The sequence below is a fragment of the Neodiprion pinetum genome, chromosome 3 (assembly GCF_021155775.2).
Source record: "Neodiprion pinetum isolate iyNeoPine1 chromosome 3, iyNeoPine1.2, whole genome shotgun sequence".
In the NCBI taxonomy this organism is placed as follows: Eukaryota; Metazoa; Arthropoda; class Insecta; order Hymenoptera; family Diprionidae; genus Neodiprion; species Neodiprion pinetum.
The window spans coordinates 20,431,283-20,449,378 of NC_060234.1; the positions used below are offsets into that span (position 1 = coordinate 20,431,283).

At 33.7% G+C, this 18,096-nt stretch overlaps 2 protein-coding genes across 4 annotated transcripts; one reads left to right on the plus strand and one right to left on the minus strand.

Moving 5' to 3' along the window:
- Positions 1–1,627: 1,627 nt before the first annotated feature.
- On the minus strand, positions 1,628–10,671 carry LOC124213928 (Acyl-CoA synthetase family member 3). 3 transcript variants are annotated; one of them, XM_046615728.1, is made up of 10 exons: positions 10,366–10,671; positions 10,200–10,244; positions 9,799–9,960; positions 8,256–8,493; positions 6,885–7,202; positions 5,608–5,965; positions 3,918–4,063; positions 2,298–2,534; positions 1,937–2,115; positions 1,628–1,833 (listed from the first exon to the last, which is right to left on the minus strand). In XM_046615728.1, exons 3-10 carry the CDS (start codon positions 9,919–9,921, stop codon positions 1,639–1,641), a joined length of 1,794 nt encoding a protein of 597 aa, XP_046471684.1. In that variant the 5' UTR covers positions 9,922–9,960; positions 10,200–10,244; positions 10,366–10,671; the 3' UTR covers positions 1,628–1,638. The 3 variants fall into 3 exon arrangements, with proteins under 3 accessions (XP_046471684.1, XP_046471685.1, XP_046471686.1); XM_046615729.2 differs by having other exon boundaries at positions 10,518–10,668; XM_046615730.2 differs by lacking the exon at positions 10,200–10,244 and having other exon boundaries at positions 10,518–10,669.
- A 771-nt stretch (positions 10,672–11,442) lies between these two features.
- Positions 11,443–16,957, plus strand: Orc1 (origin recognition complex subunit 1). Its single transcript, XM_046615727.2, has 9 exons — positions 11,443–11,708; positions 11,859–11,983; positions 12,065–12,234; positions 12,348–13,083; positions 13,172–14,882; positions 15,340–15,619; positions 15,734–15,999; positions 16,128–16,411; positions 16,535–16,957. Exons 1-9 carry the CDS (start codon positions 11,602–11,604, stop codon positions 16,696–16,698), a joined length of 3,843 nt encoding a protein of 1,280 aa, XP_046471683.2. The 5' UTR covers positions 11,443–11,601; the 3' UTR covers positions 16,699–16,957.
- Positions 16,958–18,096: the final 1,139 nt, after the last annotated feature.

The window sequence follows — 18,096 nt, forward strand, 5'->3', positions numbered from 1 at the left end:
CGAGAACCTGAGTTTTCGACATTTTTCAGCAGGAGTTTTTTTGCTCGCCGTTTCTCTTCTGTTGATCCCACGTTCTTCTCGCTGCGTTTTCTGAGTTCCTGAGGGTCCAATTAGTCGGGAAAGGGTCACACAAATCGAATCTGAGACCATAAATTTACGGCTCGAAAAATGAAAAAAACTGATTACCTAATTTTACCCACGGACTATAAGCACCGCTAGTGACGTCGTTGGGCTGAGTTATTTATTTTTAAGAATTTTTCCTCAAGCAGTTGATAAATACTTTAGTTCTATAAATTTACATATTATACACTGACGTCATGATGTTCCATACACAAAACACAATTGTTCACAAGTATTGCATTATTCATAATTCTTTATGAGGAAGGAAAAAAATTACATACAATTCTAGTCCTACAATGGTTACGCAGAAATTTCACAAGTGTAATGACCAAAAAAAGTTTTCGAAAGCATTCGGTTGAAACCGCACATCATTCATTCATGAATTGCTAAGGCACAAGTCACCAACTGTAATTAGGATTTACGATGATGTCATTCACAACGATTTTACATTTGCATTGTATGTACAATGTACATATCGCGAAATAGCATGCTATTTTCTTCAAGAAATTTCTAAAATTGAGTACGGAGAAAAATAATAGGAAGTAACAACATAAATCATGATACTTAGGATGGATTACAAGTCTGATTATGAACCATATTTATTTTTATTACAAATCTTAGTTAGACTGAGTAATTTTTTGGCTTGGATGACAAATGAAAAATATGAAAAGTTTAGAGGCCAACTTTTTTTTAGTTATAAATACAACTAATTCAACCATTTCATACTGGAGATTCATCTTGATGAGTATACTGAATACTCGTGATTAGAAACAAAAATCCTCCTTTCTCTAGTCTCTTATCACATTCCGCTCCATCAGTCAAAACGCATGCTTGTTGGATAACGTTAATTTAAAACTTGAAAGACTTATAATCACAGATGTGTTTACCATTAAGCGTATTTAATGATCAATTCATCAAACGGCTAAAAACTTCATTGAAATTAGATGACTACATTGCGTTACCAAAGAAATGGAAATTAGTCAGCTTTTCAAGCTTATTAGAATTTTTCCTTCATGATAGCGTCTGTTATGCTCATTGGCTAGGTACACCTGTGTTTTTCAAATAGACGTAGTTCAATTTTCTAAATTAGTAAATACGTTTGATTTATACTTCGTTATAATCATTATAATTACGAGCAACAACGTCGCAGGTATCATAAACAGGCGATGATTGCGATATGCCGCCATTCAACAACTCATTGTCAATATATCCGAACCAAGATTAACTATACAATAGTGTTTTTTATCCTTACTCCTAAGGCTTAGATATGTTCTGAATAAATGCAACGCCAAACAAAAAGTATACGAATAATATAACATCAACGTTAATGTGCATCATTATTTTAGTACAGCTAGGCACACGCGCGTTTTGTGATAAATTTACCTCATTGGAATTGATGTATTTCTACTCATAACTGATGAAAAAGAAATCTATTCTGGATTGTCTGAGAGAAAATCATTTTCAACTTGGTGTTATACTGGCTAAATTACTGTAATCAGTGCAGAGATACGTTAAATTTTATATTTTATTTCCAGGGAATACAGTTTTCAAAAGGTCAACCTTGTTCACTTTTCCCATAGCATTTTTCGGTATTGCGTCAACTACTTTCAGAACTGTGGGAACAGCATACTCAGGTAACAATTTCTTGGTGAACTCCCGAAGTTCAGACAAAATTAATTCCTTCCCTGGATGTAATACGATAATAGCAGCTACCTATAACGTAAAAAATTGGAATATCAATAATAATTTCAGCACAGAAATGCAGGAAATTTTGAATCTGACATACAACTCAATTGATGTTCAGTCACCTACTTACTTTTTGGCCCCATGTGTCATCCGGCAACCCAATCACAGCACAGTCCTGAATATCTGGGTGACTAAGAATCTCAGTTTCGACATTCAGCGCACTGACCTTGTAACCCCCAGTTTTAATAATATCCACTGAACTTCGTCCAAGGATTTTGTACACTCCGTTTTCATATTGTGCAATATCCCCTGAAATTAGCCCGAAGTTGAGGGAGTTTAGATTATTTGCTAGTTCATAAAGTCAATCGCGTTATTTGTTTCTGTTTTTCTCAAATGTCAACATCAGTAGTGTTTACGCAGAAACTTTTCTCCTTTGAACAAATAATTCTACTGAATCAAATTTTCCTTCGAAACTACCGTGTGATATTTACCAGTTTTGAACCATCCGTCGCTCGTAAACGCCTCTTTTGTAGCTTCAGGCTTTTTCCAATATTGGCGAAAAATACCACTACCTCTGACTTCAAGATGTCCATCTATTTTTTTATGTGAACTATTAATCTTGTCCAATCCTTTCGAAGAACCTTGTAGTAATACTTCTGTTTCTGGCCCAGCTGCGTCTGATTTTGTAATTCGAACTTCGATGCCAGGGAGTGGAGTACCAACAGTCCCTGAGTAGTCATATGATTATTATTAAAATGATATCAATAAAAATATGGTTCACTGTTGTTAGCAAAATTATAACATGAAATCTCAGACCTGTCACCAAGAAGCAAGGATAAAAATATATTCTTTTTTTTTACACTCAGGGCATTTTCTCATGAGAAGAAATGGTCAGGTATCAGATGTTATATTATTTATAATGTTACAAAAAAATCTAGTTACCGTAAAGCTATCGACAGGTAAATTTAAAAAAATATCTGAAAACCAATTGTTCTCACGTGAAATGGTCCCTTAGCAATTGCACTTTTTCATTAAGCTAAACGGGTAATGTTGATAATGCTAAGTGATGGGGTTGACCATAATAAAAGTCAACCGTACACCTTAAGAGAATGTCACTTGAATAAAAATGAAGTTACTTGATATTATTTTAATTTAATAGTGTATGTTTAAGTGTATGAATGAAAAAGTCAGTGAACTTATACCAATTATTCAAGTCGATTGAGGTTTATTTTATACAAAAGTATATAAACCGAACTTCACTTAATTTTATTTTTTTGTACAAATTTTTTAATAGTAAACATTGATTATAATAATGTAAAATACAAAATGACAATCATGTTAACTTTTTTACTCAAAGACATGTTTTGCAGTGCCAATGGTTTCTTAAAGGTAGCTCAACTAATTTACTTTAAATTTGGAAACAGTTTCTTGGGTAGTTTATCCTCTTTACGACAATCCTCAAGTTTTTTCGTTTTTAAACATCATGGCCACCATTTGGAATTCAAATTCGATGTTTCGTTCGAAATTTACGAAGATTTTACTTGTCTAACACCAAATATGAAGATCAAAAAAACAAGTAGAATTGTAGGAAAGAGGATAAACTATCCAAGTATACTGTTTTCAAATTTGAAGTAAATCCGTTGAGTCGTTTTTAAGATATCGTCAGCGCATCAAAACATGTCACCAAATGAAACAATTAACCTTATTGTCACGAATAAAGTTTCTAATTGATTCATTTCAATAAAGAAAATAGGGCAAAGAAGCTCGATCTAAATACTTCAAAATAAAACAAACCTCATTTGCATTAAATATTTGATAGTCCAGATATAAATTTCCAAAATACACGCTGTTTTCCAGATGTATATTCGTATATATCGTCTTAACTGAAAGCTTGAATTCATGAAGTTACAAAATCAAGTGTACGTTCGATCCTTGGCTGATTAACCCCTCATGCTAAATCAATCACTCGCTGCAATAAAAAATACAGCCAAACATTATTCCAGACAGACTTTCGTTAAAAAATCATGGTCATCAACTGACATTTTGTAATACATTCTGAGATACCACGATCAGTATGTTATTAATTTATGCTCCATTAAAAAATCTTTCACCTGGTATACGTGGGCCATCCACTGGATTCGAGAGTGCCATACCAATTTCGCTCATTCCATATCTTTCCAATAAGCGGTGACCTGTGATCTCCTCCCATCTTTCAAATATAGGACGAGGAAGTGGTGCTGATCCACTGACCATTAATCTACAAATGTTTAACATTTATCAATAATGTATTTATCCGGCGATTAAGAACTTTGACTTCTGCATGAAGTGTTGATTTGATCAAATTGATGAGTATAAGTGTAGAATATACGTATAGAAATCATTTTTTAAACAAAAGTAAAATTAGGTTGTCTTGCAACTGAAGAATATAAAATTTCCTGAGGATATGAGATTTACTAGAACGGAAACATAATTCTTCCCCTACTAAAAACTGTTGGAAAGTGTGAGATGTGTAGTGTAACTTGAGAGTTTGTACTGGGCAGAAATAAGTATCATATTATTAGTACAATACTAGTGATGGATTACAGGAGAAAGAGAGAACATTCTGAATTCCGAAGAATCAGCCAAATTTCACCACAATTCATTGAATTATCCAAATTCAAATTCCCTGTTTCAAGATTTTCCTTGGGAGTTATAGACGCCCCGTAGATTGCGAATTTGTACAGATTGTTTAGAACAATTACAAATTTTAGTAATGAGTATTTTAAATTTGAAGACATATATTATTCTGGTGTTTATATAGTAATTCAAACTCTCAGTAAAAGATGAACAGTTGCGTTACCATGTGATCCCGTAATAGATCGGGAGATGATGACAGAAAGTCCCGACTCATTTTTTACAAGTATGGCACCGTTTCAGGCGTTGAATTACATAATTAATGCAAGGGAAATGATAGTCATAGCACTGGTCCTCAGGGCGTAATTGCATGATGAAGTATCGACCTTGTCGCATAAATTATGAGTTTTTAACGATTTTTACACAAAGAATCTTGAATTTTCGGGTAGTTCATGGAAAAAAATCGGCCGGATGCAAAATTCCCAACTCACGCAGTGCAGCTTACAGCTCGCCATACTAATCAAAATAGGTAAGTTCTTTTTTTCTCAACTATTTTTTACAAGCTCACATTTGTTTCAACTAATTGTTTTCGTGATAAAAAATCATTTCGCAACTTTCAAAAAATCTACTCCTTTGCGGTAGTGAGGCGACTATTTAGACCCGTCAAAACGGCATGGTGTAGCGATTTTCGTGAATTTTTACTTGGAAACAATTAGTTGTAACAAATATGAGCCTGTAAATAATAGTTAAGAAAAAAAAACTTGTTTCGATTAGTATGGCGGGCTGAAAGTCCCACCGCATAAGTATGGCATTTTGCTTCCTCCCGATTTTTTTCTATAAACTACCCGAAAATGCAAGATTCTTTATGTTAAAAATCGTTGAAAACTCATAATTTATGCGACAAGGTTTCACGTTTCATGAACAAGGAATCCTTGTTCCTCAAGGAAGGACTATGAATACGGGTGTTAGTGTCCTCTAGTTTTTCGACATGAATTAAACGAATCATTGTATCTCATGATCTCATAATCTCATGATAAACCGTGTTTGATTGTTACATAATGTATTTCCGAAAATAATATTGTGACAAATACTGAAATATTATGCTATTTTATTTAGGTACTCTATGTCAGCTATCTTGTTGAGAAAAAGTGAACAATTTTTGGTGTTACATGTAATTAGTGAGCTGACCTAATTTTGGTGCTGCATACTGTGTGAATGTATTCCTTCATCTTGTCATTTTTGTTAAACCGTTGCTCGTATTCCTGTATGAGCTTTGCGTAGATTGTAGGCACTGCCATAAAGACGTTGACTCTTTCTGTATTTTGTACGTTGACTGCCAGCAGTTGAGTCCAAACACTAGATGCATCAAACTTAGGTAGCATAACACATCGCGCTCCAACGTGTAGTGGACACAGAAGAACATTTACTATCCCATGTATATGATAAAGAGGCAGTGTGTGTAAAATTATATCCTTTTCTGTCCATTTCCATGCATCGACCAGTGAAGACACTTGTGACTGTATATTCTTATGGCTTAGAACCACACCTTTGCCAATTAATGTTACAAGTAATTATTAGTAGTCAATGTTTTGCTATATGTCTAGAGTTAGCTTTTAAGTAGTTCATACATGTAACAACATCGCTGCTAGCCCTGTATTGATATAGATTCACATCTGGATTCAAGGAGGTTGGCTGGTCAAAAATCGAATCTTTTTCTTAATTTTATTAAGAAACGGTCATAAGTACATTGAGTATTCATCAAAGTTCAGACTATCGTATTCGTAAAACATGAAGATCTTTTTAAAAATGAAAAACTGGAAAATACTGACATTTTAAATAAAAGCAGATATGGATGTTTTGTTTTAAACTGCTTCAAACGTGTTGAGAATCTAGTGAATCCGTTAGATTTCAATCTACAATGGCTCATTTTATTCAATAAACTATTTTCGACCCAAGCATCACTCATCAATCAAGTCAATATTGCAATGTGTGGATCATAATGAATATCGATGCAATGTCGTAAAATTAAATATTTGAAGATACTATCTGATAAAGAAAAAATATTTCACTGAATTTATGAATAGTACTCTTCTGAATAACATAAGCCATCATACAGTGCAATTGAACAAATCTACTAAAAATTTATAATAATAAAAACACGAATTGAATACAATCTGATTCAATATTTTTGCATATTCAAATTATATTACATCTAATGTAATTGAAAGCACATTTCACATCTAAATTTTTAAAGAAGTATCTAGTATTGAATTTAAATCACAATACACTTACTCGTCATTATATTTATAATATATAATGAATAAAACATTAAAATCTGGGTAATAATTTATTGAAAATTAAACATGTATACTTAAAATTTGTCATGAAATGCCTAAATTTTTTGCTAGCGAAAAAAGACTTCTTGACTGCAACCAACTCCAAGTATTTAATTAAATAAATTTTACCTTTCGGTTTGCCAGTAGTGCCAGAGGTGTAGACAAACAAGGCATTGCTATTATTGTAGAAATCGCCATCCATACCAGCTTCAGGTAAATCTCCTATTTCGTATTCGAAATGTCCCCTATTATTGGCCTTTTTACCATCAAATTTCAAAGCCAACATTCGCAAAGTATCATCAAGAACAATTAACTGTCGATTTGAACTTTTCGCTATAGGCTCAACAAGAGGCAAAAACTGTGGAGTTGTGACAAGCACCTTAGCATCCGAGTCGGTGATATAGTATTCAAGAATAGACGCTGGGTGAGCAGAACTAAGTGGAACAGCTAGAAAAAGTTGTTACACATTAACCCGAAACTCACCTAAAACCACAATCGTAAACAATACTTATTAATTCTACCATTAAAATAGAATGTCGGATTGATATTGAAACTCAAACCACAAGATCAATCCCACTCAAGTTACAGTATCAAGTATACAAGGTCTATGAAGGACTTTAACGTTAGTTTTTGTATCTTCTGTGCGTTATGGAATCAAAATTCAAATATTTCCAAAGAATATTGAACAATTTACACGAGTTAGAAATTGTTGTGAAAATTGCAAAATTTGAAATTTTCTAAGACATTCAAAAGTACCTAAAATCACGCTACAGTGGACTGCCTTTTTACGGAGACTAACGTATCATTTAAGGATGGACAGGCATGTAGATCGAAATTGTGCTCGGTCAATGAAAATTAAACAAATTGTTCTCACTTTTATTTCAAACACTTCTGTAAAGTTTGGAAGCAATTGTCTTTCAATCTTTCGGGATTTTACATTAATTCTTATGGCAAACTGTCGGACTCGTTGAGACTTTACAGATAAGAGGAATAAAATTTACAAGGTGAAAGTTAGTAACGTTAACCTAACGCAATATTTTTTTAAAGAATTACTCTCGTTTGTAAAGGAGTAAAATTTGCAAAAAATTATTGGGTTTTGCGATATATTACAATCCACTAATTTTCAGATGGTCTAAAGTTGGAAAATAACGATTTTTACTAAAACTACATCGTTGCATTAGTGATGCAAACTTCAACCTTAGTGATACTTTATGATTGGAGTATTCTATTCTTCATTATTAACAATATATTCTATTTTGTATGTGCCTGAATTTACGATCGATCAAGTTCGATCACAAACTTAAATCACCCCCAATACTAAGTTCGGATAAGAAATTTTCAAAGTGAAAGTGAAACCTAATTAGCCATTTTATTTCAAACTAAAAAGTTATGGAATTAAGGCTAATTGCATTGTCCTATTCTTTCAAAAACGCAACTCTTCGATCGAGGTTGATGAATAGAAACGTCAGGTATATTATCCTGTAACTTGTGAGAACTTACCAATTTGGCCACTCATCCAACATGCCCATTGTGTGATGACATAGTTTGCATCATTTGGCATCAGAAAAGCTACTCTTTCTTGTCGAGATGCAGACACAGCCTGCGTTATCTGATTAGCGAACTGTCTTGAACTAAGGTACAGGCCTCGATAAGTATAATCACCATGTGCATCACGCAGGGCTGTTTTATCTGCGAATCGTGATGCGTGTTTAAACACAGGAACTACATCACTTCCTATCTGCAACAAAAATTTACCCTGAAGACATGCTTCCCTTCTGCGCATAATTAAATTATCCAATTTTTCACTCAAAAGGGTAGGAAAGTTCATTTTAGAATCGTTAACTTTCAAATTCGATTTGTCTAAAAACTCAACAAGATTAGAAATTCGCCCGTGAAAGATGGTACCGAAGCTAGGTTGGATAATTTAGAATCAGTATGTTCTTTTAATCGGTCTTGTATTCGAACATAAATCGAATTCAACTATCAGGTTGATGTATTGTTTGTATGATATTATACATCTATGTACAAAATATCCTGTAATACATTTACGACTATTGGTTGTCACAATGATCTCTTTGTTTTTTTATCAAAAGACTACTCATGCTGATACAAAAAAAAAAAACAGTCACATGGTCAACCCAGAGCCAAATTCTCTGGGCCAGAAGAGAAAAACATTGCTGGGTGCCAATAATGCACTTATTTATACCGTGGTAAAACGCATATAGTATAACAATCACGTGGCTGGCGTTGGTTTAAGCAGAATCACATGACAATGAAATTCATTGCTGAGATGTTATATGCTTGCAACTAATTGAGCATGAAGAAAGAATGGGAATACAATGGACAAAATACCAACTACCAGTATTTTTATTCATCCGATTTTCAACAGATGTATAAATCACTTGCAAAGAACATACGAGTTTAAAAATATTTATATATTATTAGAATCTTTCAAGGTACTGGATATATTTTTTATTTGCAATATATATCAAATATTTTCCAAATACTGTAGAAATATCTTTACATAAATTTGCTGATACAGTATTAGCGAAAAAAACTTTCGAACACCTGCGTGAAAATTTTGAACAATATTATACAAATAAGTATATCTTTATTTACGTTAAAACTATTTTATGTTGCATTGTCAATGGCTACTTTAATATTATCAGACATTTATTGAACCTTTCACGAATTTATTCAAATATTATAAACACACTGCATCTTTGTAGAATGATGTTATTCAAACAATTGCAGAATATTAACAAGCTACTTGAATAACGTAGACATGCAAATAACTAAATTTATATTGCTGTGTGTTTTTTTCCAAGATAAGTTAACATGTAGATAACAATACTGTATTTCTAGAGGACTGATATGTATTAGATTAATTCTAAAATGCATTGGTTATTTAAATAATGTATGATGATAAATCAAAATATTAACTTAACAACAGCATGCTATTTTAAAGTGAAGAGCTGAAATGTAGTTTGATAAACATAAGAACATGCTTAGGTAAAGGTAAGAGGCAGACCATTCATTTTACCTGGGTATTTTCATTCGATGAGTTTACAGCTGCAAATGTTTGCTGCAGGCGTCGGATTACCACAGATGATCTTGTCCCAGGACTGGCAAAAAAAGGAAACCTACTTCCCAAGAGGGAACTCATTTTGTATGTCAGTGCGCAGATGAGATCACTTCAAAAGAGCTGTCAGACATAAATTGAAGGGTTCGCATGTTAGGAACACTAGTTTTGTAGGTATATGAGGAAAAAGTTGAGACCGAAAAAACAAAGAATCGAAGAAACGGGATAAACGTGATAGCTGTGCAAAAGGCACGTAATTGGAATTCATCGAAGGAAATTTATATTCGATTAACTGAGGCATTCAAAGTTTGACGTTAGCTAAGTATGAAATGAAATACTTATTGAAAAATAAAAATACATACCAAAAATTTTGCCGCACCGTCCAACTGCCGCCGAATTACGTCATGCTTTGAAAGTTGTAAATATAAGGTATATTAAGGTATTCAGCACGAATATATAAGGTGTAAAATCGTTTAATATTTTTTCACGTCTCAGTGACGCAAAACTACATGAAAATACGATAATTACCAAGCATGTTTCTGTTTTTTATCCTAGATAAATATGTTCCATATATCGTCAATTGAAAGTCAACGATCTTAACTCCAGACGCAGATTGTATTTTTCTTTTATTTATAATTTTTCAGCCTCAAATTATATAGATCAGTATCGTATGTACATACGGATTTTCATGTGAATTAAATAGAGACCGGCTGCACTGGTATCCGAGGAACACTTTTTTTTTAACATCGATTCACGTACAGCATACAAAACATCATTGCTGTTCGACTTAACCTACGTTCGTCTCGGGAAAAGACTGCGCAACTACTTATGACTAGATTGACCAAAGTGAACGTAAACCAAGGAAAATAAGACTTGCAGATAACTAGTCCCAACAGCCAATGAAAGGATAGAAAAAGATAGCCAATCGTTGTAAGCGTTCAGGGCTAACAGTTTTTATGCATCCTCAGTCAGAGCCATCACATCGCGCAAAATGTATATGAAGTGACGAGAGAAACAGATATATATTAGGGTTACTCCGTCTCTCTCACTCTGCATTTGATTGGCTGAGAGGAAACGTATCGGCCAACCAGGTTGTAGAGCGAGAAAGACAAGCTGTACATGGGATAAGTGCTCTATCTCACTCTTCTGCCGTACTATCTGTACACGCAGGCTACCCCAGTAGTATATGCTTTTAGAGAACCACCATTTCGTAAAAATACGACAGAATGAAATTACGGTAACGTGGATTTTAGTGACTTTTCCGACCATTCCGTTCCGTTACTGAGGATTCCGGTGGTTCGACCCTACATGGGACAGAACCAGTAGCATGGGATCCCGATGCTAAATTGAGTCGGCATAGCAGAATACTGTAATTTTCCGCTAACCCTTCGGCTTCAGTACTATGACTCTACCCGCGTATCAACTTCCATAAGGTTTAGCAGTCTTTATTAATCCTCAGCCAGCGCATCTGCATTAATGTACTTTATGTTATATTTTACTGAAGCTCACCTTCATTTATGTAATTATTTATATTGGGAACCCTGAATTGCATAAGTGCAGACGTCTTATGTGTTGCTATGAGAGATCCACTCTACCTCATCTTCTTTGCTCATTGCCTCAACTGGCTCTACCGATTGTTGTTTCCCGCGAGAATTGTGACATTGTGTGAATGGCAGCGATGGTGGAAAGAGATTTTCTTAATAAGTTAACGAAATTGTTTCTTCGAGTGGTATTTCAACTTTCATATCAACTAATTTCGTAACAATGACGCGGTCTAAAAATAATCTAGTTCAGGCTAAGCCGACATGGTTAGGTGTCGTTAAGAAATGTAGAAAAAAAAATCCATTTACGGTTACGTACAAAACTTACGAGTAAGTAGTGTAAAAGTTTTCTTGAACTCAATTATTCCCTGCAAACTTTCTAAACCTGTCAATCATAGAATACTAATTTGATAAACTGAGCAATTATTCATTGAGTGACTGATTTTGCGTTAGTAAACACATATGTATAACTTATCACAGGGGGTTTGAATTTAACGGCACAAGAGCACGGGTCGGCGATTTCGTTTTGGTAAATGCTGACAGTGATGAACCTGATACTGTGGAAGGATGTGATGTAGCAAGAATAGAACATTTATTTGAACATTGTGAGTCTTTGGAATAATCGATAGCTGAAAAATCGGTATTGATCAGAATTAAACATTTTGTATATGTTGATTGTTATCCAGCAACAAGAAAAAATGATAAGCATAGAGCAAATGTGCAGTGGTACTCGAAGCCGATGAAACTACCTGCGAGTGTCGATAAGGATTACATAGATGAGATTTATGAAGTCGTTGAAGACCATAGAAAATTTACCAACAATGTCAGCATTGAAACGATATATCGAAAGTGTCACGTAAGTTAGAAAACGGTTTATAATTTTATTAAACTCACATGTATGGTTTTCTCAGTATCTTTTAAGCACAGAATCAATATTAATAACTGTAACTTGAATAACAAATGTTACAGGTAATCTATGCATATCAAGATGCAATACCTAAAGAAGTACATGATGAGAATAGAAGCTATGGAATAGTATTTGTCTGTCGTTACAGACTATGTACAAGAAATTCTCAATTTCATATTGAACCAGTATTGAATGTTGATGAGATATCGTTGGATCCTACTCAGAGTAAATCCTACCCTAAAAATGATGAAGCAGACAAAAATAGAGTGAAATATATGCCAAATACAATTATTACTGATGAGCCAAGTGATTTATCAAGCACGAAAAAAATATCACAGGAAGTTGAAAGCAGAAAAGAAAAACAACTTATTACATCGAAGTCTAAATCTGCTGGGTCAAAAAGTAGTTTGCAAAGCAGATCTGCATTACAACAATTTTCTACTAACAATAATTCTAAAGCTTCTAGCACTCTGTCACCTACAAGAGATGCTTCCAGTATGTATCAAAATTCGAATATTAATAATTCTCCAAAATCAACTCCAAGAAAAAATCCTCTCAGAAGTAGTAGGAGAAGTGAAGTACCGTTGACTAACACTTGCATCACCACCTTGAGATCTAGGCCAGATAAACATCGAACTCCTTCCAAAAATGATATTAACAACGAAGTAATAGAAAGTACTCCAATTAAAAGCGAGTTAAATTGTACACTGCGAAAACGTCGAGCTTCTAGTGATAGTAACAGCGGAGAAAGCTTAGAACCAAGAAGTCGAAGCAGCTCACCCGAAATTGTGTCAGTCGGTAAGGTTTATTTAAATTGTTTAAACTTTATTATAATCTAGTATTATTTGCTATATACAATTCTCATTTTTTTAATTCTATTCAACAGGCCCTCCAGCAACTTACAAGCTTTGTCAGTTAAGTGGACATAATTTCATAATAAAGACACCAATCGATATTCAGAGAAAGGAGACAAAAAACTTAAACGACTTAGATATATCGAACTTACTGTTGTCCGATGATTCCGATAATGAACCAATAATTGACAAAATTAAAAGAACCGACTCAAAAATTGTAGCAAGATCAAAATCAGGTGACACTGGCTTTGAACTATTGCATACACCGATAAAAAATGTTGAATTATTGGACAAAATGAATGAGAATACTCAATTAGAGACTCCTAAAAGTGCACGACGCAATTTGTCACAGTGTTTGGAGAATGGAAATGGTTGTGACGCACGCAAAGACTTACTCTTGAAAAAAATGGCTGAAAAACGCGAAGATGCTTCGTTACGAATAAAGCTCTGTAGATCATCTGAACGGAGTAACTATAGAATAGATTCTGATTCAGATGGCAGCGTTAACAATAAAACGAGAATACGAAATATTCCATGTACTCCAAAAAGTATATTAAAAGTTAGTTCTAGAAGACCAAACACACCAAGTGTTCACTTTGATAATCATCCTGAGATAAACGAATATTCACCAATCTCTAATCTAACTGAAAAACTGACTAGAGTAGAAATAAAATTAGAGCGTGTCGAGATCAAAAATATTAGAAAATTAAATTCTAAATATTCGGATGGCTGGACTGTTGATTATCCGCCACGCAAAACAGCTGGAACCATCAGCAAAGGTCATAAAACTGTTCACTGCGATGAAGATGATGATGATAATATTCTTGTCAAAAATTCTCCTAGCAACAAAACAGCATACCCAAGATCTACAGATGACAATAAAGTCATTCGTGTGTCTACAAGATCAAATGAAACTCCCACGAAACGCAGTCATAAAAGTAGTCATTCGAGCGAAAATAACGACGATCCAGATTTTGCTAGAGTGACTCCTAGACGTAGAACGAAGAGTTTAAAATATTCGGATCATTATGTCAAAGATAGTCCGTCAACAAAAAAAACAAAATCTCCCAGCAAACGTATTTGTAAAAATATTAATTATAACGAAGAGACAAATAATGATGATACAAATTTAAATGAAGAGATGAACCGTACAATGGACAAAATGGAATGGAGTGATAGTGAAGTTGTTGAATCTAATGAAGAAAATTATCCCAACGGAACACTAAGAAAGACTACATGCTCAAAATATCTTATCATCGAAGACAACAATAAAAGTAGAAATGTTGCTAATGATCATGGAATTTTAACCGATAAACAGAAAGCATTGAAGCTGGTATCAAAAGAAAACAATGACAAGACTAGTATTGCCACAATCAAAAATGAAGATCTTGCATTGACGCGAACACCCAGGAGATCTAGAAGAACTCTGAGTACTCAAGATGATGTATCGACTCCCAATCGAAGAAACGGGAAATTAGACTATAAAGAAATTGAACCAAACAGGCCAAGGCGAAGCGTCACTGCACCAAAACTTCAAACACCTTCGAAATCTGTAAAAACTGGTTTACTAACGCCATCTATGCAACAACGCAACATATGCATTTCCCAGCCCTCGACGCCTCTGCAGGAAGCCAGAGCCCGTTTACACGTCAGTGCTATTCCCAAGTCTCTGCCATGCAGGGAAGAAGAGTTCAATAACATTTATACATTTCTAGAAGGAAAACTGACGGACAATAGTGGAGGGTATGTCCTTTTATTGCAATTTTTTCTATTATTCATTTAATTGAATAATGTAGAATTACTAAATTAAGTAATCTCGGTAATAGGATATCCTCGTACATATGACAGGTTTTCATAGACACTTTTTAAAACATGCAAGTAAAAATAAGAAAATGTGATAAAAAATGTGCTAAGTAGAACACTTTTAAATACGTTCAACGTTTTTGTACTTTTAATTGTTTAATGCGTTATACATGATATTCACATCATTTTCCATTGCGGTAAAATGCTTGAACAAATTTTTTTGTTTCACTGTATAACTGTAATATTTTTGGAAAACCATAACGTTCTTTTAAAAGAGCAGAACAATCCTGGTAGGAATCTTGCTCTGAATAACTGTGACTTCATGAATATTTTCATAGTTTTTTGAAAAAAATTCAATTCTAATAGCGACGTTTCTGAAACTCTTTTCTCATTACAGTTGCCTCTACATAAGTGGTGTACCTGGCGCAGGCAAAACAGCGACCGTAAATGAAGTAATACGATGTTTGAAAAAATCAGTGTCCAAAAATAAACTTGATCGTTTCGAATTCATTGCAATTAACGGTATGAAGTTAACTGAGCCAAGGCAAGCTTACGTCGAGATTTTGAAGCAATTGACAGGAAAGAAAGCTACATGGGAACAAGCTCATGAGCTTCTTGACAAGAGATTCACAAGGGCTGCGCCAAGGAGGCTCATGACTTTACTACTCATCGATGAGGTATAGAGAACGCTTAAAAATGAATGGTTTTAGTTTCTTGAAAGAGGTAATATTACATAATTAATCAATCAACAGATTAGATTCAAACACTTTACACTGTTTATCCGAATCTAGCTTGATATTTTGTGCAACAAACGGCAAGACGTAGTCTACAACTTGTTAGATTGGCCTGCTAAATCGACTGCTCAGCTTGTAGTAATTACAATTGCCAATACCATGGATTTGCCTGAAAGAGTTTTAATGGGACGTGTCACATCTCGATTGGGTCTTACCCGATTGACATTTCAACCCTATACTCACAAACAGCTACAGGAAATAGTTGTTACTAGATTAAATGATTCAAATGCGTTCAAAAGTGAAGCCATACAATTAGTCGCTCGGTAAGTTATAATTACTGTTGCAGCCCCCTTAAAACCGGCAATCAGTTCTAAACATTCTCTACATACATTGAGAGTAGCTTGAATTGATGAATTTATCATCAGCTAAGTGTAATCTTGTTTCTGCGCAGGAAAGTAGCTGCTGTATCTGGTGATGCAAGAAGGGCGTTGGATATTTGTCGGCGCGCAACTGAATTAGCAGAAGTAAATGGATCGGATATTGTGTCAATTCAAGACGTTAATGAAGCCCTAACGGAAATGATTGCCAGTCCAAAAGTTCAAGCTATAAGGCATTGCTCAGAAATGGAGCAAATGTTCCTACAGTCTGTTTGTGCAGAAGTTGGACGTACGGGTGTCGAAGAAGTCATTTTTAAGAACATTTATAATCAGCTGATATCACTCTGTTCTCTAGAAGGTAGCTTATTTCATTGAATATAAGAGTAATACTTTATTTACATCCATTGTATTGTGGAAATCAATTATTAGTGCATTGTTCTACAAAGTTGATTGTATATTAAATGCTCATTTTTTATAACAGGTCTAAAGGTGCCTACAGTGACTGAAGCTATTACAATTTGCACGAGACTCGGTGCTTCTAGGTTGTTAATATGTGAACATTCGAGAGCAGATATACATCAAAGAGTCCTGTTAAATATCTCGTCGGATGATGTCCATTTTGCGATGCGTATAACTGACGTTTAGTTTTTTAAAAAATGATCACACATTATCGTTGCCCAATAGTATTTTATGTTGATTCGTTTATATTTAAGGTAATTTGTGTGTGCCATGTTTTAGTAAAATACGAAATTGTGAATATGATTGATTTTTTCTTTTACTCTTGTGACTAGCCAAACTTGTGCATTCATAGTATAAATATTGTCAATATAGTAAAACCATTAATATTTGATGTATAAAAGTAATTGTATTTTCGTATGATAATATACATATTTTTATTTTCGTAGTTTCAGTTGTATTGATTACCAGAATTGGAGATTTAGTGTGTATGCCCATACGTTTAAGAAAACATTGGAGGAAGTATGCGTACGTACCTTATTATCAAGGAAAAGTTCCCTTGTACTTCACAAATGTATTTCAAACGATTGATAAAAAGTTTCGGAATTAGAACCACCAAAATAATTGAATATTATTGTTTTCGGTCTGATTCTAATTTTTTCAATGGCATTTCGCTTGCTGACGAGATCCTAACAAATTACCCGAGACAGATTCAAAAAATCTTAAATAATAGTAGAGTTATAATGCGTAAATGTGATTGTTAAAATTTTCTTCATGTGATCATACTCTTTGATGTAATCTTGATGGTGAACAAAATAAGCCCAAAAACACCAGAGTTTAAAAATGTACTGGCTATACATCTCAACCAAAAGTGAGTCTCGTCGACAATATTTAATACTTTGTGATAAGATAAAAATCGACAAAAAATGGACCACAGTAAAAACGATAAGAAAATTGAATTGAAATAATAATAATAATATCTAAAAGATATCAATAAATTGTTCAAACAAAACATTGTATAACAAATTTGCAGGGGATGTTTTTTTTTTGTCATGTGAAATGAATTCGTTAATTTTTCTGAATACACATGAATTTTTAATGAATTTTCTAATTATATTGAAATTTCCGTTTTCAAAAATTTGTAAAAGCTGTATTTACGTAATCATTTGTTCAATGCTCCGGAACCTTCTTAATTTTATGTACAACGGTTTACGAAAACGTATCCAAAATTCATAATTTTATGTACAACGTTTTTACGAAAACGTATCCAAAATTCATAATTTTTCATTCATTTTTCAAAATTTTCAAATTTCAATACTATGAGGATTCCTTAGAAATTCATGTGGTCAGAAAAATCAATTATTTCATCTCACATGATAAAAAGAAACATTCCCTGAAAATTTGTTGAACAATGTTTTGTTTAAACAATTTATTGATAACTTTTGGGAATTGTGATCATGCGAATTTAATTTTCTTATCATCTTTATTGTGGTGGATTTATTTTCCGATTTTTATCTTATAAAGTATTCGATATTGTCGACGAGAGTCACTTCTAATTGAAAATGTATAGCCAGCATATCCTTGATC